At 42.0% G+C, this 22,328-nt stretch overlaps 1 protein-coding gene across 2 annotated transcripts in view; it reads right to left on the bottom strand.

Moving 5' to 3' along the window:
- LOC127620591 (actin filament-associated protein 1-like 2) overlaps positions 1–22,328 on the bottom strand; it is an 82,843-nt gene that overhangs the window by 23,577 nt on the left and 36,938 nt on the right. For both annotated transcript variants that reach the window (XM_052093759.1, XM_052093760.1), the window contains exons 4-7: positions 17,633–17,729; positions 12,358–12,572; positions 11,547–11,723; positions 296–388 (exon numbers count right to left, since the gene is read on the bottom strand). In XM_052093759.1, the coding sequence (XP_051949719.1) occupies positions 296–388; positions 11,547–11,723; positions 12,358–12,572; positions 17,633–17,729 (582 nt within the window). The remainder of the gene's footprint in view (positions 1–295; positions 389–11,546; positions 11,724–12,357; positions 12,573–17,632; positions 17,730–22,328) is intronic.

Genomic DNA, 22,328 nt, shown 5'->3' with positions numbered 1-22,328 from the left:
TTAGCATTAAATATTCTCAAACACAGGTTGGTCCTTTATCATCTAATTATCTTAAGATGAAACACAAGACTTCACCAATCAGTTTAGTACAGGATTCATGAAAGAAATTCTATGATTTAGACTCAAGAGCAGGTGATCTCTAGAAGTCCAGATAAATAACTACTACATTCAGTAATGTCTCCATACAGAGAAGTAAAATGATGCTGTTCCTCTCTCGCTCTGTCCGTCATATTGATTATGTAATTAACATAGTGAGTAGTAACTGGCATGGTGTCAGTGTTTGTGTGCGTGTTACCCTGCAAGAGTCCAGTCTTTCACTCTTCAGAATAGATGAGGAGCTGTGTGATTCAGGCTCATAGTAAGATGAGCCGCTTACTTCTTCTATAATCTACAAACGAGACATGAAACATAACAGATAAAAAAGAATGAAGTTAAGTTAATACAGGCTGTTACAGGCTAAGTTTAAGGTAATCCAAGTCAGGTCAAGTTAAAGGAACATTCCAGGCTATTTACAACGTAAAAAAAAGTCTCACATTTGTGCTTTTATATCCTTTGGCACACCTGTCTCCACAGCATCCATTATAAGAACTTTTCTGTTTAAAAAAGTTTTTCTTATTTGTTGATTAATTACAATTGGGTTTATAAAAGTCCAGTACTATACGCTGGCTGTGGCGAACTGTAATGTATGATGCCCAGTAATGCTTGGCGATATGCAAAATATATTTTCACGATATGTGCATAAAAAATATTCTAATTACATAGTCAACCCCCGTCTCCACTGTCGAGGGATCAACATTTTTTGCACGCATTTCACGTCCAAATTCAAATTGCACAAACAAAATGAAAAAGCAAAGTGGTCCAAAATTCCTATATAACCACCTCCCCAAATCCAAATATTTACTGTCTCCAACTTCCTCCATTAGCCCCATTTGCTGTCAAGTAAGTATCCGTGTAGGTCAATAGGTGGAAATGATTTATACAAATTAAGATCTAAAGACAATTATAAATGTAAACATAATAATAATGATTGTAATAACATCCTGAGACCACAGCATGACTGCTGTGTGCATTTTCCATTTACCTTTTTGATTTGTAACTATAAGCACCTAATAAACACAATATATATATATATATATATATATATATATATATATATATATATATATATATATATATATATATATATATATATATATATAAATGAATGTCCACATATGTGGACAGTGGGACTAAGTTGTGAAATTGTAAATAATACCAAGCTATAGAAACTCAGATTTTTAAATCAAATAGTTTGTTATGTTTCCAGGAGTGTTGCTTATTCATGCTGCTTTGGAATGATGTCTGTTGGGAAAAGCACAAATAAAAACTACACAAATACAAATTATTTGACTTGATTTGTCTCTTATGTTGCACATTTATTTCTACTTTGGCAACAAGCCCTCAATGTCCTCTCTTTGCACTGTTAAACAAACAAGTGATAGCCAGTGCTCAAGCATTTTACCAATCAGAAATGAGCATAATTAATTCTGAAACAGGTAATGGCCAGCATCGTCCAATCACTGCCAACCAAGTTAAAATAAAATTATACATAAAAAATTCTGAATCTTTGTACTGATTACCATTATCTCATACAGTGACGGACTAGCCATAGGGAGCACCGGTCGTTTTCCCGGTGGGCCGCTGAGTAATTTGGGCTGGCCCGCTCCTGTGCAAGTACCAGCCCGTCCTACAGCCAATATAGGCGGCCGCCATGGGCTCCAACATGCCCCCGCGGACCTCATAACAAAGCGAAAATGTAATAATCTCTTCAAGACAAGCCAACACTATGGCTTTTATTTTGAAATAATGTAATGGATATCATTTTGTAATTATTACCTCACATGGACCTCATTATTTGATATACAAATCTCAATAATGGTGACAACCAAAAACAACATATTAAGTATAAGATGAGCTCTGAATAATCACAAAATGACAAATGACTGCAAGTTAGAACAAATACAATATCAGCAGTTTATATAAAATCAGCAAACAGTAAAGCTATGAGCAGTACATAGTCATTTGCATAATTTATTCATACCACAAATAATTTCTGGGAGCTGAAGCGCGGTTCTCTTACGAGAGGTTCTCTCGTATTGCGTAAGCTAGCTTACGCTAAGGGAAAGATTCATCTTTTCTGAGATATTGAAGCCAAAAAATTATCCTTAATTTTGTATCCATTGTCAACGCAGTGCAGCAGCTGCATACCTTGAGCGGGCCAGCTAGCGAGCTCATTGGTTGCTCTGCGGCAACTGCTGCAGCCTATAGATGAACTTGAGTGAACTCGCGTCCAATGAGAGGCGCCCGCGCCGTCACTGTATCAAAGCCCGCCAGAATGGGCGTGGCTAGAGTGCATATAAGCGTAAGTTCGTAGGCTGGAACCCTGATTTTCATCTATTCAGCGAAGCTCTTCGCATCTCTGAACTGCAGAAGCCGCGTCGCCGTTCGAGGGGCATCTAGCAAGCTTGGAGCGCTCGAAGAAGCCGGCCGTCTTCGCCACCTTCAGCCATCCTGCGAGCTACGCCATCCGGTGACGTATCCTTTTTAGAGCAAGCTAGTTCCTCAGCGAACTTCACAAAAAGAGCAACGAGCGTCTTTTTAAAGATGCCTCGCACCACCTGCGCCTCATGCCGCGCCCCTCTCAGCGCCGGAGACTGCCACCTCATCTGCGCTCTCTGCCTGGGACTGGAACATGCAGAGCTCGACCTCGCTGACGGCGGATGCGACCTCTGCGAGGAGCTTCTGATGTCGACCCTGCGGGCTCGACTCGAAGCACTCAAGACCGAAGCCACCGCGCCGCCTTTCGTTTCGCCGCGCAGAAAGAAGCACCGCTCCCAAAGGCTGCTGGAACCGGTGTTAGAAGCGACTACTTCGCCGGAGCCTCTCCCTCGAGCCTCGCTTTCACCCTCCCGGCCCCCCCGGGATGCGCAGTTGCCGCCGAGCGGCCGCACTGCTGCCATCTCGGATGACGAGGCGGAGGATAAGGGCTGCTGTTCCATCATGGCTTCGGACAGCGAGGAGTGGTCAGACTCCCAAGCCTCCTCATCGGCCCAGGAATCCAGCAGGACCCGCGCCGGAGTCGAAGAAGAACTAACGCGCCTCCTCACACAGGCCGTCGACCGCCTCGGGCTCGAGTGGTCACCGCCCTCTGAGCAGGCTCCCAACAGACTCGACGGCTGCTTTCTTCAGAGCCGTCGCCGCACGGCTCCCGCGGCTTCCGCCTGTGTTGGCCGCGCCTATGCCGCCGCCGGCCAAGCCGCATCTGCTCTGCATTCCATGGCCGTCTTACACACCCAGAGGCTGTTTCAGATCTAAGGAGCGCGATGGATCTCGCCCTTCGCGCCACTAAAGCTGCAGCTCAAGCCCTAGGGAAGTGCATGGCCGCGCTGACTGTGACCGAGAGACACCTATGGCTAACGCTAGCCGACATGGGAGAAGCTGAACGCTCCACGTTCTTCAACGCGCCGCTCTCTCCGTCCGGTCTCTTCGGTTCCGCGGTGAGTGGCATTGTTGACCGTTTCTCGGAAGTCCAGAAAGCCACCCAAGCCATGAATCTCTTCCTGCCTCGTCGCGCTAGCTCCTCTGCAGGCCACCCACGTGACCAGCCTCCTGCACGAGCCTCTTCACAGCGCCCAGCTCAGCAAAGCCAGACTTCTCAGCGTCGACAGGGCGGCCGCCCTAGATCGCGCTCAGACAGCCGCCGCAGACCGCCGCCCCCCCGCGGGCCTCGGCCTAAGATTGCGCTGAAACCTGAGCAACCGAAGTCCTCCTAGATTTGTTGAGGAAACGACGGTTCAGTCCCGCCGCGGCCGGACCACCGTCAAAGCTTCGCCCCCTGTCAGTCCCCTTCTCTCATGCTACTGCAGTGGTGGATTCAGCAGCCAACAAGCCGGTGATACAGCCCGCTTGCCTGCACTCAAATGCCGTTTTCACGGCGACACAAAGAAATCTTGTAAAAAGCAAACATGCCTTATGTGTAGAAAATGTGCCCACAATCCAGTGTTCACCCCTACACACAAGCATTACACTTCCCGTGTCCCTATCAGAGCCCACTCACATAAAGCGGGCACAGCCAGCTCGAGTGTTAGAGTCAATAAAAGCGCCCACAAGTCCGTGCGCGCGCCCCTGCTCTGCCCGCTCTGTCACACGGCCAGCAAACACCTCTCTGTATGTAAGTCCCATGCCCGTGACTATGCTCGCGCATCACTTAACAGATGTGACTCTTTCCCCATTCACCTCAATCGGGAAGTCACTCACAGAACAGCCTGTCCCTGCTGTCTGCGAGCAGTCATGCATAAGCACAGTAAGCTGCTCACACATTCTGTTCAGCTGCTGTGTGCGGCAATCAGGGCGACTTGGCCATTCACCCTCTAGCGTTACGCTTCAAAGCGTGGAAAGCTATCCCAGGGATATCCAAATGGGTGTTAAGCACAATAAAACAGGGCTATTTGCTACAGTTCGATCGCCGCCCTCCCCGCTTCAGGGCGCGGCTCGAAACTATTGTGAACACGGAAGCAGCCTGCATGCTTCGTTCAGAAATAGCAAACCTTCTGTGCAAAAGGGCCATAGAGAGAGTGCCACCTTCTCTGAGCGAGTCGGGGTTTTACAGCCGTAATTTTCTTGTCCCCAAGAAAGACGGCGGCCTCAGACCAATATTAGATCTCAGGGTTTTGAACAAGGTGCTCGCAAAAAGGCCGTTCAAAATGCTTACAATCAGGAAACTCCTCGCGCATGTGCGCCAGGGGGACTGGTTTATTTCTCTCGATCTGAAAGATGCCTACTTTCAGATTCAGATAAATCCCGTCACAGGCCATTCTTGAGATTCGCCTCGACGGCCAGGTTTATCAATACACCATCCTTCCGTTCGGCCTGTCTTTAGCACCCCGTACTTTCACGAAGTGCATGGATGCGGCGCTCGCACCCCTGCGGAGTCAGGGCTTGCGAATTCTGAACTATTTGGACGATTGGCTGATTTTGGCACAGTCACATACGGAGCTTCTGTCTCACAGGACAGTTCTCCTCAGTCATCTGAACAGTTTGGGTCTTGCAGTCAATTGGACCAAGAGCTCACTACAGCCCAGTCAGGCAATTTTCTTCCTTGGAATAGAACTAGACTCCATGGCGATGACGGCTCGCTTATCTACACAGCAGCGCCGTGTTCAGCGACTAGCCGCGTCCTTTCAGATGAACAGCCTCACGCCTCTGAAAAAATTTCAGAGAATGCTAGGTTACATGGTCTCAGCCGCAGCAGTACTTCAGCTGGGTTTACTGTGCATCGCCCGCTTCAGCATTGGCTAAACACCGCGCGTCTCGCCGGGCTTGGGCCATGGGCCGCCAGCCGATCAGAGTGACTCAGACCTGTATCTCAGCTCTGCAGCCCTGGGCAGTGGCCGAATGGTATCAGCGGGGAGTGACGATGGGAGCTGTATCTCGCTGAAAAGTCATCTCGACAGGCAGCGTCCAACACGGGCTGGGGCGCGGTCTCGCGAGGGCTCTCCGGTTTTTGGCCTATGGTCAGTTCAGGAAAAGCTCCTTCACATAAATTGTCTGGAAATGATAGCGGTCGATGCACGCTGCGTCGCTTCCTCCCGGTCATTCAGGGTCACCACGTCCTGGTCTGTTCGGACAACAGATCTGTGGTATCCTATCTAAACCGTCCTTCCATCTGACAAAACGCATACTGAGTTGGTCCCAGTGCCACCTGCGCTCGCTGAGGGCGATGCACGTGCCAGGCCACCTGAACGACGGCCCAGACAGACTGTCCAGAGACAATATTTCCCCAGGGGAATGGTCCCTGCACGCTCAAACAGTCCAGAAGTTATGGAGCATATTCGGCAGAGCAGCGATAGACCTCTTTGCGTCAGAAGAGAACTCTCACTGCCCAGTATTTTTCTCGAAAAGCGAGGACGCGCTGGCCCAGGACTGGCCCAACCGCCCGCTTTACGCCTTCCCTCCCGTCTTGCTATTGCCACAGGTAATGCAGAGGATCAGGGAAACGCGTCACTCGGTGCTCCTCATAGCCCCGCGCTGGGAGAATCAGACATGGTTCCCGGAGCTTACGCAGCTGTCACTGACAGCCCCGTGGCACATTCCAGTGAGAGCAGATCTCCTCTCTCAAGCTCGCGGCACGATCTGGCATCCCCACCCAGAGCGCTGGGCGCTGCACGCGTGGGTGATCAACGACTACCCGTCGCTTTGCCAAAAGGAGTAATAAACACTATCATACACGCTAGAGCCCCTTCCACGAGAAGACTCTATGTGTCCAAATGGTCTGTGTTTTCAAAATGGTGCACTGACAGAGACCTGGACCCACGGACATGTGGGGTGTCGTCGCTGCTCGTGTTTTTACAAGAGCTGCTGGATAAGGGCAGATCCCCATCCACGCTCAAAGTGTACGTGGCGGCCATCGCGGCGTTCGCTGAACCCCTGCACGGCCAGTCACTGGGAAAAAACGAGCTGGTCATCCGCTTCCTCAGGGGAGCTAGAAGGATGAACCCCCCGCGCCCCCCATCGGTTCCTATCTGGGATCTTTCTGTAGTTCTCGAAGCTATGAAAGCCCCTCCTTTCGAACCGCTTCAATCCGTGGATTTGAAATACCTTTCACTCAAAACCGTTTTTCTAACTGCCCTGTCATCAGTTAAACGTGTGGGAAACCTTCACGCGCTGTCTGTCAGCGCTGCGTGTCTTGAGTTTGGACCAAGTGACTCCAAGGTCATTTTAAAGCCTAGACACGGCTATGTCCCCAAGGTGATCGGTACTCCTTTCCGAGCACAAATCATTTCCCTATCGGCGCTGCCAGCATCCGATAGCAAATGCGACGCCAATCTCCTTTGCCCAGTCAGAGTACTGAGATTGTATACTGCGCGCTCCGCCTCTTTCAGACGCTCTGAGCAGCTTTTCGTTTCGTTCGGAGGGCGCACCAAAGGTTTCGCCGCCTCGAAACAGACACTGTCTAGATGGATAGCGGACGCTATTGCTTCCGCGTACGCGTAAAAAGACCTACCATGCCCGTTAGGCATTAGGGCTCACTCTACTAGAGGCATGGCCTCCTCGTGGGCATGGTCCAGCGGGATTTCCATTCACGACATATGTGTGGCAGCGGGCTGGGCTTCCCCCTCCACCTTTGTCAGATTTTACAATCTGGAAGTGCCCGCCCTGCAGGCAAAACTACTAGCGGTTTAATACGTTACAGCTCCCCTGGTGAGCTGCACTGACGGGACACATTCCACACAGATCGGCACCGCCGCTCTGTCTTTCCCTTCCCACTATGTGCTTATGTATTACACACACACTGGCCTGCACTCTTGCCGGCCAAATATTATTCCCCCACTCACAAGGGCTCCCCGGGTCCCCCACCCCCGGGCTCATGCAGTGGATGCTTGGCGCGCACGGCGTTGACAATGGGTTCCCGTAGCGTAAGCTAGCTTACGCATACGAGAGAACCTTTCGTGAAGAGAACGAATCGGTTACCTAACGTAACCTCGGTTCTCTCTAGATGAGGGAACGAGTGTTGCGTAGCCGGCCGTGCTTCGCGCCACGCAGCGACTTTCTCTTCGTTCAATGAAAACCAGGGTTCCAGCCTCACGAACTTACACTTATATGCACTCTAGCCACGCCCATTCTGGCGGGCTTTGATACAGTGACGGCGCTGGCCTCTCATTGGACGCGAGTTCACTCAAGTTCGTCTATAGGCTGCAGCAGTTGCCGCAGAGCAACCAATGAGCTCGCAAGCTAGCCCGCTCAAGGTATGCAGCTGCTGCACTGCGTTGACAATGGATACAAAATTAAGGATAATTTTTTGGCTTCAATATCTCAGAAAAGATGAATCTTTCCCGTAGCGTAAGCTAGCTTACGCAATACTCGTTCCCTCATCTAGAGAGAACCGAGGTTACGTTAGTTAACCGATTCGTTTGCCAGAATAATGCTCACCCCTGATACAAATGCAGACAATAAGTCATGAAAAATATTTATTTGTGGCTATTTGAGTCTTTGAGGCTTACTTTGTTTAAAGGATAGCAGAAACAGCATTTGTCAAAGCATTGAGCTTTTTCTCAAGAATAATCTAGGGAAGGAATTAAAACTGCAGATATAAATAAACTACAAACTCACATAGAGGGAAAATATGAGCAATTCATCTGATAAATATCTGCAAAGAAATATGTTTATTTAGTTATTTATATACATATACAGTATTTATATTTGTATATTTATATATATATATATATATATATATATATATATATATATATATATATATATATATATATATATATATTGGCAGACAAAAGTTTGGAATAATGTGCAGGAAATTGGTACTTTTATTCACAAAGTGGGATTCATCTGATCACAGTATAGTCAGGAGGACATTACTGATGTAAAAAACAGCACCATCACTATTTGAAAAAAGTCATTATTGATCAAATCTAGACAGGCCCAATTTCCAGCAGCCATCACTTTTGAGTAATCATGCTAAATTTATAATTTGGTACTAGCAAATCACTTGCCATTATATCAAACACAGTTGAAAGCTATTTTGTTCATTAAATGAAGCTTAACATTGTCTTTGTGTTTGTGTTTGTTTTTGAGTTGCCACAGTATACAATAGACTGGCATGTCTTAAGGTCAATATTAGGTCAAAAATGGCAGAAAAGAAACAGCTTTCTCTAGAAACTCGTCAGTCAATCATTGTTTTGAGGAATGAAGGCTATGCAATGCTTGAAATTGCCAAAAAACTGAAGATTTCATCTAAAGGTGTATACTAAAAACATTTAAAGACAAAGGACAGAAAAAGATGTTGAAGGCCAGATGTACAACCTAGAATGACAATTTCTTTCCATAAGAGCAAAATCTGTACATTATTATACTTTAAGCCGCCAGTGTATATAATCTGGCCAAATTTGTTTTCACCCATTATTCAAAATAAACATTTATGTGAGTAAATAACATGACATTTTAAGCATTGTCATCAGTGTCCTGCTGTGAGACACTTTCTTCATCTAATTATTTTAAACCACATTTTATGATCTTGTATAGCTATATATATACACTCACCTAAAGGATTATTAGGAACACCATACTAATACTGTGTTTGACCCCCTTTCGCCTTCAGAACTGCCTTAATTCTACGTGGCATTGATTCAACAAGGTGCTGAAAGCATTCTTTAGAACTGTTGGCCCATATTGATAGGATAGCATCTTGCAGTTGATGGAGATTTGTGGGATGCACATCCAGGGCACGAAGCTCCCGTTCCACCACATCCCAAAGATGCTCTAATGGGTTGAGATCTGGTGACTGTGGGGGCCATTTTAGTACAGTGAACTCATTGTCATGTTCAAGAAACCAATTTGAAATGATTCGAGCTTTGTGACATGGTGCATTATCCTGCTGGAAGTAGCCATCAGAGGATGGGTACATGGTGGCCATAAAGGGATGGACATGGTCAGAAACAATGCTCAGGTAGGCCGTGGCATTTAAGCAATGCCCAATTGGCACTAAGGGGCCTAAAGTGTGCCAAGAAAACATCCCCCACACCATTACACCACCACCAGCAGTCTGCACAGTGGTAACAAGGCATGATGGATCCATGTTCTCATTCTGTTTACGCCAAATTCTGACTCTACCATCTGAATGTCTCAACAGAAATCGAGACTCATCAGACCAGGCAACATTTTTCCAGTCTTCAACTATCCAATTTTGGTGAGCTCTTGCAAATTGTAGCCTCTTTTTCCTATTTTTAGTGGAGATGAGTGGTACCCGGTGGGGTCTTCTGCTGTTGTAGCCCATCCGCCTCAAAGTTGTGCGTGTTGTGGCTTCACAAATGCTTTGCTGCATACCTCGGTATATATATATATATATATACATATATATACACTGTATATATATATATATAATAACATATTATTATTATACTTGTTGTTTCCACAACCTCATATTAACTAAGAGAATAGTTTATTTACACTATTTGAAAGTTTATTAAGATCTATAAAATCTTTGAATAAATGCTGACTTGTCACAGCACCTAAAGTGCACACTTTCCCTAGTACTTTCATGCACATTATAACTATATGTTAGAGAAAAAAATAATTCTGACATGTTATTTGTCTGATCTATTAAGTGCTTATTTTTTGTGCGTTCTCTAAAAAATCCACTCATCACATTTACAATTTTTGCACTGGTGGGGCCTGTTGTCATGACTAGTAGTCAACAGAAATGTCTTTTTTTCAACATATACATTTGAAATTGAGGGTGGGCCGCTCTGGGTGAAAGTCCAGGTCCCAGTCTGCCCCTAATCCCATATCTGCAAACATGTTGAGAGGTTCAATAATCATCTGCAGCCTGAAACTAAACATCTGGTCTGATTTTAGGATTGAATGCACTTAGCTGCATAGAGAGCTATAGGATGCTACTTGTTCCCTATTTAGTGAATGACTTAACCTCCAGTGAGCTGTCTGTCTGCACTGGTCTCAGAACAGTTTGAAATGGACAATATTTTCATCCTATCTCTATATAAATTCTCTGAAAGCAACATATTTCAGATTTTGGATGAACCCATTGATTCTAAATGTGATAATACACAGTAAATAAATAGGATTTCTATGGGAAAATAGCGCTAAAGTACACATCAATGTACATTGTGTTTAGCAGTGCAGCGTTTCACAATAAATTGCTCAAATTTTAAAAGTGTCATATCGGATGAAACTAGAGACTCTAATCTTTTGACTCAAACAGGTTTCAATGTAGAAACATAATGAGTTTTCTTACCAGATGTAGTTAGGTTGGCGTTTCTCCCAAAGACCAACTATGCTGTGATCGGCGCCATGTTGTTTTGTCACATGACTCGGTGCGTCGAAAGCTTAACCCTTTACTGATAGCCCAGAGTCTCCTGAACTGAGATCAGCTGATTTAAATGAATTTAAATTATGCGTTGCATATAGCAAAGCCAAAATAAATGTCCATGCCTTGTGTGGATACTGAGTGAATATAACCAAATTTACTTTTTAATTGGTCATGACGTGAGTTTGGATTGAACGTAACTCTGCAGAGTCCATTTTGATACGTTTTATGGTTGTACTTCCGAAACAGTGCAATAGTTGCATATAAAAAACTAAATTTCCCTAGGGGTCAACCGATAGTGGTTTTTGACAATGGCGATGTGATGGAAAAGGCTGAAACCGATTAATCGGCCGAAAGTAAAAATGTATGAAGTCTTCCCATAATGAGACGATTATAGATTTTACAAAAGTAACTGTAAACTGGCATTGATTAATCTGTTAAACTAATATATCAGTCTACCCATTTTTTTTTTTGTACCATTGCTGCCTGCTTGCCAGCTAGGCACCCACTTTAAGTGTATTACTGTTAACAATCATTTGTTTAACAAAATGAGGGACGAATCTAAATTATTATCTGTGGTATTCGATAACACGCCACATATGCTGTCAATAAAACTTAAGTTGTAAATAGTCCAGAACCTTCCTTTAAAGTAAGATATTTCCTATGGTCAGACCTTCCTCCACTCTTCTGCCTGTGTGCTACTTTGGAAGCCCATGATGAGTGTTTCAGCACCAGAAACCACCTTCAGCTCGTGCTGCATCTTCTTATTGTGCTTGGATTTGTAGACCACATAACAACCCATCAGGTTGAGCTCCAGCAGAGGGTGCAGGTCTTTCGCACACTTAAAACACTGCCAGGGAAAAACATGTAGAAATAAAAACAGATATATTAGTAAATCTACATATAAAAAATAATAATTTCAGACAGAAAAGTAAGTAATTCATAGTTAGAAGAACAGAAACACAGAGGATCACAAAGTTCCAAGGGAACACACATACTGACAAATTGTATATCTTAAATGTACCGATGAAAGTATCTGTTAAATGCATAAATGTAAATGTAGCAGGTTCTATCTGATGAACCTGGTTTCCCAAAATAGTATATATTTTCAAGGGCGGCTGTGGCTCAGTTGGTAGAGTGGGTCAACCAATCGCAGGATTGGTGGTTTGAATCCTGGCCCACATGACTCCACATGCTGAAGTGTCCTTGGGCAAGACACTGAACCCCAAGTTGCTCCCAATTGCAGGCTAGCGCCTTGCATGGCAGCTCTGCCACCATTGGTGTGTGAATGAGTCACAGTGTAAAGTGCTTTGAATACTGTTAAGGTTAAAAAGGCACTATATAAGTGCAGACCATTTACCATATTACTGGTTAAGAAGCCTGGTGACACCAGCACATGGCATATCATTCTGGTGACCAGCTACACTGCTCTTTTCACAAGGTCATATATGTTCAGTTGAGTCAAACTATAGTGAGGCTCTTACCAGTAGTGTGTTGTGTTTAATAATGAAGAGCTGGCGCGTCCACTGGCCAAGCCACTTCTTTCTCCAGAGATATCCACAGATGCGTGACTCTGGGACGGGTCTTAAGCAGGGCTGAGAGGAGCTCCACTGGATGTAGTGAGCTTTGTCCTTCACAAATTCCTCATCCTCCTCTTCACCATACGACTCATAGTGACTACTGTCTGAATCCACGTTATCTGAAGTAAAGACAAAGGTATTTTTTGTTGGAGCTGTCAATTGATTAAAGTTTTACATCAAATGAATTACAAGCCAACTGATTAATTAATCACATTTATCAATATAGTTAAAAAGGCCCTCAAGTAAATATAATTTAAAATAAATATAAATACAATAATTAAGATAACTCAAAGACATTACATTATTGTGGCAGACGATTAGACAATATAAAAGTGGCTGTAGAAGTCAATATATTGTTTGCTTTACTTCCACATCATTGAACATATGCCTATCACTGGCCACCGTAATCCATTTTGCAAAAGGGCTGTTCTCACAGGACTCGTTCTTGCGTTGGTCTATGTACATATGCGTTAGACGGATACTACTGGAGGGCATCACTGTGGTTGCGTCGCATTTCACAGATTTTCTGGATCTCTAGCATACACTAAAAAACAAAGGGTTTTTACTGCTTGTTCAGTTTACTTAATTAACATGAACTAAATCAACAAAATTCAAGAACATTTTGTCACAACTTGATTACACTGTGTTCTGTCCATTTAAATTTGTAAAATGGAAATTTACTTAATCAATTTGAGTTGGGACTACATGAATACATTTTGTGGTGTTAATGTAGCATTGATGAAACTTGGGAGGGGATTTTTCTTTCCCAGCATGCTTTGCATTGGACTCGAAAGTGAGAGTAAATATTAAAATTAAGTGATATTTTATGTGTTTTTGTGGAAGATTAATATAAAGGGGTTATTGTTAGTGATTCACGTTTTGTTTCTGTTATGTTTGAGTTTTGGGGGTTACCATTATGGTGAAGAGAGCTAACGAGGACAGGAAAATGTCGCATTTGAAATGGATTGCTCACTTTGTTAAGCAATTGCTGTACTAAACAAAGCAAAGTTACTAAACTGCACTCTGTAGTGCTTCCAACCAGCATGTATTTATCATGGTAATATTCACTTTTACTAGTTAGTACATAAAGAAATAAGAGAGATTTATTAGTTACATTGACACGTCCAATTTTGTTGGGTTTACCCAATTCAACTAGGTTCTTTCTAAACAAGTGTTTGTGTTGAGATCAAGGTTATAATACATTTGAGTTTTTAATTTAATTTGTATTTCTATTTCATTTTAAATTTTTCACTCCAGTTTAGTTTAGTTCTCATTTTGTTTGTTAGTTCTTTTAAGTTTTAGTTTTTTAGAACATTAAGGTTTTATTTACGTTTCAGTATTTATATTATTGGACATTGGAGAATGGGAAAAACAGGCATTTGGGTAATGTAGGTCATATAGATGGACTGCCCAATGTCCAATCTGTAAATAATATTATTGTGGGTAGCCTCCAAGCAGGATTTCGCTTAGGATCCCCACATGCCCAGCTGAAAGTACACTTATGCAATCAATTTGATTCTCTGCAACAGAAATGTAAACTGCACTGGGTAGGAGAAGAGGCCATATTGTCATATGGTAGTTATTTAATATTACGCATGGTAGTAAATATGTTGTTTATTGTAATTGGTATATGTCTCGTCACTGTCATGACTGCTATGTTGCTCAGAACTGCACACAAGACTTTCACCTACTGTTGCACTTGTGTACATGGTAGTGTGACAATAAAGTGATTTGATTGATTTGAAAATAAAGAAATGCCTCCATGGCCACCATTTACAGCAGGGGCGCTCACACTTCTATGGAATGAAATCTACTTTTTCATGTTATTGCAGCAAGATCTAACTTGCGCATATACTATATATACATACAATATCAACATTTCTGTAGTTGTTAGTGAAATTTGACAATTCTTGATAACAGCTTATCCAGGGCCTGAAATTCGGCATGGGATTTCAGGTATTGCACACAATTCGTGCCGTCTCTTTGTGCAGATGTTGCTGAGACAGTGGCGGATGCTCATGCCATCAACGCACAGATTGGCTCTCCGCTTCTCATGCTCCATAGCAGCTCGGTGTCATTTATTCAAACACTGTCCTAGTGAGTAACACTCCCTGTGCTACTTCCCTGCCATCGGCTCATCTCCTGTGTCTATCTGTTTAAAAAGCCTAACTAGAAGTCAAAAGTTTGGGAAAGATGGATGTTATACTGTATATTTATTAAGTAATTCAGGTCTGAGAAAACACAAAATATAACAGCCAAATGCTACACTATAGTAAATAATAATATTAACAAAAATAATATCTGGATAAATAGCCTTGATTTTAACAATAATAATTTTACATTAACTCTTTCCCCGCCAGCGTTTTTAAAAAAAGTTGCCAGCCACCGCCAGGGTTTTTGATGATTTTTGCTAAATTTTAATGGCCTGCAGAATATTTTCTTCCATGAATATATGAAGATGCTATATATCAAAATAAAGATCTGAGCCTCTGCTTTTAGGCAAAAAAAAAAAGATTTTATTTTATCTTCATTTGTTCTTTTTTTATTGCCACTTGAACAGAGGTAGGTTTTGTCAAAAACAACATTTCGGACAAAAAGCTGAGAAAAAGGCATTTTTATCAAACAAGTGCTTTAGTATTAATATGGTGTTCCACTTCACGTTTGAGACGATCGCAGTCTGTTTCTTTGATCAAAGAGTTGCGTACTCTTTCAAAACATGCGCGCGGGTCTTCCTTACCGTATACCACCTAAAACACGGATACCCGGAAAATTCCGTGTTTGGCGGGGAAAGAGTTAACCACTTTTAGTGTATGAATCACATCTCTGACTAATTTTCATTGTGAAATATTTTTTTTTGCATTGTTTCCTCCATGTCGATGCATTTGTTTTTTAGTCTATGTTAATTTAATAGCCAAAACATTTAATAAATATGTAAATGAGTAACAATGCACATATGCAATGTACATATCGTAGCAATTTTGTAATTACTGAAACATGCCATTTTTCAAATTGAATGAATTGCTTTTATTATAACATAAATGGACGTCACTGTCATTTTATAAGGTTAGAAAATAATTTTTTCCCCCTGGAAATCAAATATTTCCCTAAAATGGAAAAGTTGATTTCTGACCCAGGTTCTATCTGTCCTATACAGGAATTGAGAAAAGTGACCCACCTAAGAGATTTAGCTGAGCTTGATTTTTCAGTGTTATGAATTTTAGCACAGTGAAAGTATGTATGTAGTGAAAGCGTGCAGCTACTATTAGATCGCTAGTATAATCATGCTCTCTGGATTTTTTTTACATAAAAAAAAAAACATCTTGGTTACTAATGTAACCTCCGTTCCCTGATCAGACATCTCTGATCTTGAGAAAAGGCCAATGGAGTTGACGTGTGGAATTTGCATGCCACATACGGGTATAAAAGGAGTGACGCAACAAACACACATCAGGTATCGCACTGAGAAGCTGAGCCAAAGACCTGGCCATTTCAGCGGTTGGTACAGTGTTGTGGCAGGAGGGACACAACGTCTCTTTCCCTCCATCAGTCGACGGTGTGTTGATGTGTTGACACTAGGGCTCCCAATGGAAAACGCCACAAGAGCTGAACCAAGTTACGCAGACTGGCGGTGCAAGGCGGGATCCTCTGTTTGGAGACAGCGCTTCCCTTCTGCTGTCCACCGAAGCAGACAAAGAGCTGCTCGGAGCTTCTAAAGCTCTGCGTGCGATCCAAGTAGATGCGAAGAGCGCGCACCGGACACAGCAACGCCAAGGCTGTGTCTGTCTTCTCCTGGGGCAGTGCTTGCAGGTTCACCACCTGATCCCTAAAAGGGGTCGTGGGAACCTTGGGCACGTAGCCCGGTCGGGGTCTCAGGATGATGTGAGAGTAAGCCAGACCGAACTCTAGGCACAGTTCCCTGACAGAGAACGCCTGCCGGTCCCCTAACCTCTTGATAGATTTGAGCGCCATCAGGAGGGCGGACTTGAGAGAGAGCGCCTTTAGCTCTGCTGACTCAAGGGGCTCAAAGGGAGCGGCCTGCGACTGAGCCACCACACCCGAACACAAGAATGAACTGGTGAGACTTTAACACAAATTATTTGTTTTTACATTTGTCAAATAAAACCAATAAATCAGCCACAAAGCTAAACATACACACTCAAAAATTAATGGTTGAGATGATAACACACACACAATGCAGAACACACACACACACACACACACACACACGTTTGCAAAATACATTTTTACAATAGAAAGTTTTAAATAAAATTATTAAAATATTACAATTATTGTATTAAAAATAAATATAAAAAAATGCTATAGCCATCTACTGGCTGTTACTGGCATGACATGGTTATTTATATTTTGTTCACCAGATGGCAGCAATTTGCCTCCAATTTATGTCACACTCTCATTTTCAAAATGTTTCAACTTGTAGAAATTAAGGTTCTAAATTATATATTTTTCTCCCAAAAATGAGCTTATTTGTACATTCAAATTAATGGTAACATTTTTGTTACATGTAAATAAGATCAAAATAGCATAAAATCCAAAAAGAAACACATGATTTAATTGTTCTACAGGGAAGAATTTTTTTTATCATTATCACACAAAAAAAGTAAGGGTTACGCACCTAAACCTTCTGGTCAAAAATGGCCGCTAAAAACCAAAGGAAGGTGCCATTTTACCATAGGAGGTTACAATTATTTTTCATATACCAGCTTAATATGCAGTCAAATATAAGTAAGCCATTTGTAGATTTCACCTAAAAGTGTCACAATGTGTAACATTCCTCTGACTCTTTGTACAACCAATAGAAGACGTGGAGATTTTCTGAAATCTGCTTCAAATTAGTGATTATTTTTGCAATAGTAGACTTTAGTGGCACAGAAATGAAACACTTCAGCTTTAAACTGTTTCAATAGCTATAATATCTCTTTCTGTAAATTAATAAACTTTCTAGTGTTAAGTAAACACTCACTAGGTCTAATTCAATATCAGTAAGAACGGTTTTACAAAACTATTAAAAAAAATTTGTTCCTGCTTATGTTTATAAAATGAGCCCTATTGTATTTTGAACTACGGTAATAGCAATTGTATCCATTTTATGCAGCTGAATGCTATTTATTTTAGTGTTCAACATTATGTTTGATTTGTAATAGTTGGTTTCTGTACTGACCTGTAGTCTGACTGGCTGGCACAAACGGTTCTGCCTCCTCATAAAAGTCTTTGTCCTCTAAACACGGAGGGTGTGGGGGAACAGCAGGACCCACAGGCTGAAGATAAAAAAAAAAAGCAGAATAGATTTATTTTCAGACTAAAAACACAGGACAATGAACAGCACTCAAATACACTACTCTAGTTTCAGCTCATTAACCCACAGTGAAGTACACAAACACAACCAATCTGGACCCTGATCAATTGAACATTCACATGAGTTGCTCACAGCAACTGCACAGCCAAGAATGACGACAACACTGCTGTCTAAACGGATCACCTGAGTGTGCACATGAGAAGCATCATATCTGAGACTTACAGGGACGAACAAAGAGAAATTGCAGTCGGAGCATTTAACAGTTCTGGTTCTGATTCCAATTCCTTTATGATTCCATTACTGAAGAATGCAGAAGTTCAAGGACTGTTAATGAACCGAACATAATGAACATTCATATTCGGTTCCACTACTTAAAGAAATAAATCAATTTCAGATGATAGCCTTCTCATATGGAGCTCACAACCAAGAGTTTAAATACAGCTCTGCATTTACAGGAAGTGAGAGAGGGTATGTTTTTAGCTGTACAAAGGGTCACTCGGTCCACAGTGTTTATGAGGGTATGGAGCAGACTGTTCTAGAGGAGAACAGCTGAGGGACAATGGCTGTGGTCTGCTCTGGGGTCAGTAATTTGTAGTCAGACACTGAGGGCAGAAGAGCAAATCAGTGGCTCTGAAAGAAAGGTTTCTGGGAGTTCAAAACAGCAAGGCAAAAGCAGAGATCATATAGAGATTTTTTGGGTCCTAAATCATAAATTGAATTCCAATGTGCCTTGACTTGATTCAAATACAGGTTTGTCTTCGGGAGATGTAATGAAGTAGCCTTTGGAATAAAAAGGAATATCTGTGGCATGCTGTCGATTACCATTGAAAATAATTGACTCATCCCTCTGTTTATAAAAAAAGAACAGAAAATGAGTTTACTGTAATGCACACCTAAAAAGTAATCTTATCACAGATAAGTGATGCTTGTAGGAAGCACATGAAACATTTTTGTAATTTGAACCTTAAAATTGTCTGAGGGGAACTACTTTTCTAAGCAGATACATTTTTGTTTGGGATTCGTCAAACTATGAAGGTGGTACTTCAATCTTGGATGGCTCCTTTGGTAGGGAAAATCCATATTAAGGAAATATGTCTGGTCAGAGGGACATGAACAATTGCCTTAACTTTTTTAAAGGTTGAAATATTGGATATGCAGTAACTTTGCACAGGCAAAGTAAACTAATCTATTAAACCCATAGATATACAGACGTAGATACAGCATTTAGCCGGTTCGGATACATCAACCACACTGCCATTTTGGAATGATCAACAAGGAGCTCCGTTTAAATGCAAGTCAATAGTGGAGAATGGACCTAAATGTAACTCCTTCACTGTATATCTCGCATTGCAGTCATGATTTCAAGCTCGATTACACCAGGGTTGCTGCAGAGTTTATAAAAGCAAATTTAAGGCTTTTAAAAACCTTTTTCAAGACCTGAACAAATCACATTAATACCGTATCCTGATACCAAAACAAACCCACACAATCTCAAAATAAATCATGTATCACAGACTCTTACTTACTTATACAGGCAGGGGCACACATTCAACATGGCCTTAAGATTGCTTATCAGTAAATCAGGGTAGGATATATATGCAAGTTTTAAATATTCAAGACATGTTTTCCACATAAACAGTATATCACATTAAAATTGGTTTATGTACTATTATATAAATAAATACAAATTAGAGGTTGACCAATATTGGATTTTGCTGATACGATAATGGTAAATGGTCTGCATTTATGTAGTGCCTTTTTAAACTTAGCAGTATTCAAAGCGCTTTACACAGCGTCTCATTCACCCATTCACACACCAATGACAGCAGAGCTGCCATGCAAGGCACTAGCCTGCCGTTGGGAGCGAATTGGGGATCAATATCTTGCCCAAGGACACAACGGCATGCAGAGTCGTGTGGGCCAGGAATCGAAACACCAACCCTGTGATTAGTTGACAATCCGCTCTACCCCATGAGCCACAGCCGCCCCATAATAAGTTGAAGGAAAGGCAGTTAATCTGCCAATAGATTTAAAAATCGGAAGCATATATTAAATGTTCTTAGTCTTCCCTTCCTGCGATGGGGAGGGCCAGACAGAGGCTACCAGTGTCCAAATTGAATTAAATTCCAGATGCACTTTATGGTACAACCAAAATACCAATAACCGGGAGGAAAAAAATTAAAAAGATTTGTTTCATAGTGTGGAACTTTTACATTTAAAAGCTGAAATATACCGGGGACTCTTATTTTGAAATGTGTGCTGCTCAATCAAACAAATAAGGGAAATAAAATGTGCACTCCTACAATACTCTATAACGTATTACAATATAAACAAATCCAGGGCATGCTGAGTGACTCCAGCCAGGTCTCCTAAGCAACCAAATTGGCCCTTTTGCAAGGAAGGGTAGAGTCACATGGGGTAACCTCCTCGTGGTTCTTATAATGGGATTTGCTCTTGGTGGGGCACGTGGTTAGTTGTGCATGGATGCCGCGGAGAATAGCATGAAGCCTCCACATTCACTATGTCTCTGAGGTAACGCACTAAACAAGCCACGAGATAAGATGCACGGATTGACGTTCTCAGATGCAGAGGCAACTGAGATTCGTCCTCCACCAACCGGATTGAGGCGAGTCACTACACCACCACGAGGACTTGGAGAGCATTGGGAATTGGGCATGCCAAATTTGGGAGAATTTTTTTTTTTAAGTAAACATTGTCATATTGTCATCTTCAACAGTTGATCATTAGTGATAGCATGTCATACATTTGCATGGCCTAATGAGTGCACACTTGGCCTTGGCGAGCCGCACTCACCTCGAGCCCGGACGGAAGCAAGCGAGTGTGCTGGGGCGGGTGGTTCGTGGGGACGTACCTAGCGAAACCGAGCCCGCTGTCATCCCTAAATCGCCTCCATCGCCAACCGGGTCGTCCTCAATCCTGTCGGAAGAAGGAGTGATGCAGGGGGCCGCTGAATTGGCATTCACTTTAAGAAATGAAAGCCGCGACCGCAATGTTGTCATGGTCATATTCTCGCAGTCTGAAGAGCATCTTTAAAAAGACACGTCCTGAAAAGGAGGTTCAACGCCTGCCGTGTATTGCTCTTTTGAATTATCTTTTAGAGGAATACACTCTTTTAACAGAAGCGCTGTCGAAGCGCCCAGGGGTGTGCAGAGAGGGAGAAAGCCACTGGTAATGCGCCGTAGATCCAACAGCAATTCTCTGATTGTAGAGGTGAGTGGAACAGTAGTGAGATTCAGCTTGCTGCTGCACAACTGCTCGGCTCAGAAGAAAAAATCTGACAGACAGACGCATATCCGCTTCCCTTTATACCCGTATGTCCGGGTAAATCTATTTAACATATAAAAGATGTTTTTTTTATATATAAATCGGGGGGCAGGAACGTTCTAATTTCAGCATATAAGAAAGGTACACAATTTTTATTAATAATGCATAGTAACTCAAAGCATTTATTGCAAAAACTGTGGAGGATGTGGTTAGGAACCGTGATCCCACCCCCATTTAAGTGCCCCTTATTTTTAAAGCTTAAAAATGCTAGTCACCGTTTACTTGCATTGTATAGACAAACAGACATCATATCTCCATTCAAATATAATTTTATGTGTTCAACGGAAGAAAGTCAAGTTTGAGACGACATAAGGGTGTGTATGACGAGAGAGTTATCATTTTGGGTGAACTACTCCTTTAATATAGATTATGAATACAGCAGTATCATTATTTGATACCTGTGTAATACAATGTCATTTTATGGTAATGTATACTGTATATGTAAATTATAGACTATAAAATTGCACTGCAATTATTTACTCTCTAATTATGAATTATGTTTAATAGCCAATCTTATAGTTTATAAAACATATGGATAGAACTTACTATGTGAAGGGTTGCTGCCATATACAATATGAACTGAAAACAAACATGATTTGTATAAATAAATATATTATTGATGTTTTTGGAGCTAGATTCATTTATGCATATGACCTATCCATACCATTGCATTTATGATCCCAATGCTTTTATTAGAAACTTCAAGCATCAGGCAGTGTTTTAACAATGCTTTGTATGATTTGCAATAATTATTTAATCTACAATATTTTCAGATGTTCATGGCAAATCAAACCTTGTGAAAATTGTCTGGAAAATACTGCAGACTTTTGAAGACCACATCTGTCAAATCGGTCAAGCTGGTCGCAACCCATTTTACTTCTGTAACATGCCATATTTTCCAAGTAAAAGATGATATTCAAAGAGAGAGAAAAAAGTAGGACACGACTTGATTTAATTGATCAATAATTAAATCAAGAATGCAAGTTTCATCAATTTTGATTTCATGTTGACCTTAAGTGTTTTTTTTGTTTTGTTTTTCACAAATAACATTCTTTTAACATCCACAGTTGGCTGAAATGGACTTGCCTTAAACAAATGTGTTAATGATCTCTTTTCTTATCCTCATTCGTGTATATGTGGTAATGTGGGTGTTTCACTCAAGAATGAACAATGTTAATAAAAATGTTGTTTTTAGTGTTTCTTTTCTTTTATCTCT

The sequence above is a fragment of the Xyrauchen texanus genome, chromosome 27 (genome assembly GCF_025860055.1).
Source record: "Xyrauchen texanus isolate HMW12.3.18 chromosome 27, RBS_HiC_50CHRs, whole genome shotgun sequence".
Taxonomy (NCBI): domain Eukaryota; kingdom Metazoa; phylum Chordata; class Actinopteri; order Cypriniformes; family Catostomidae; genus Xyrauchen; species Xyrauchen texanus.
This window is presented reverse-complemented; position numbering and strand designations above follow the sequence as displayed.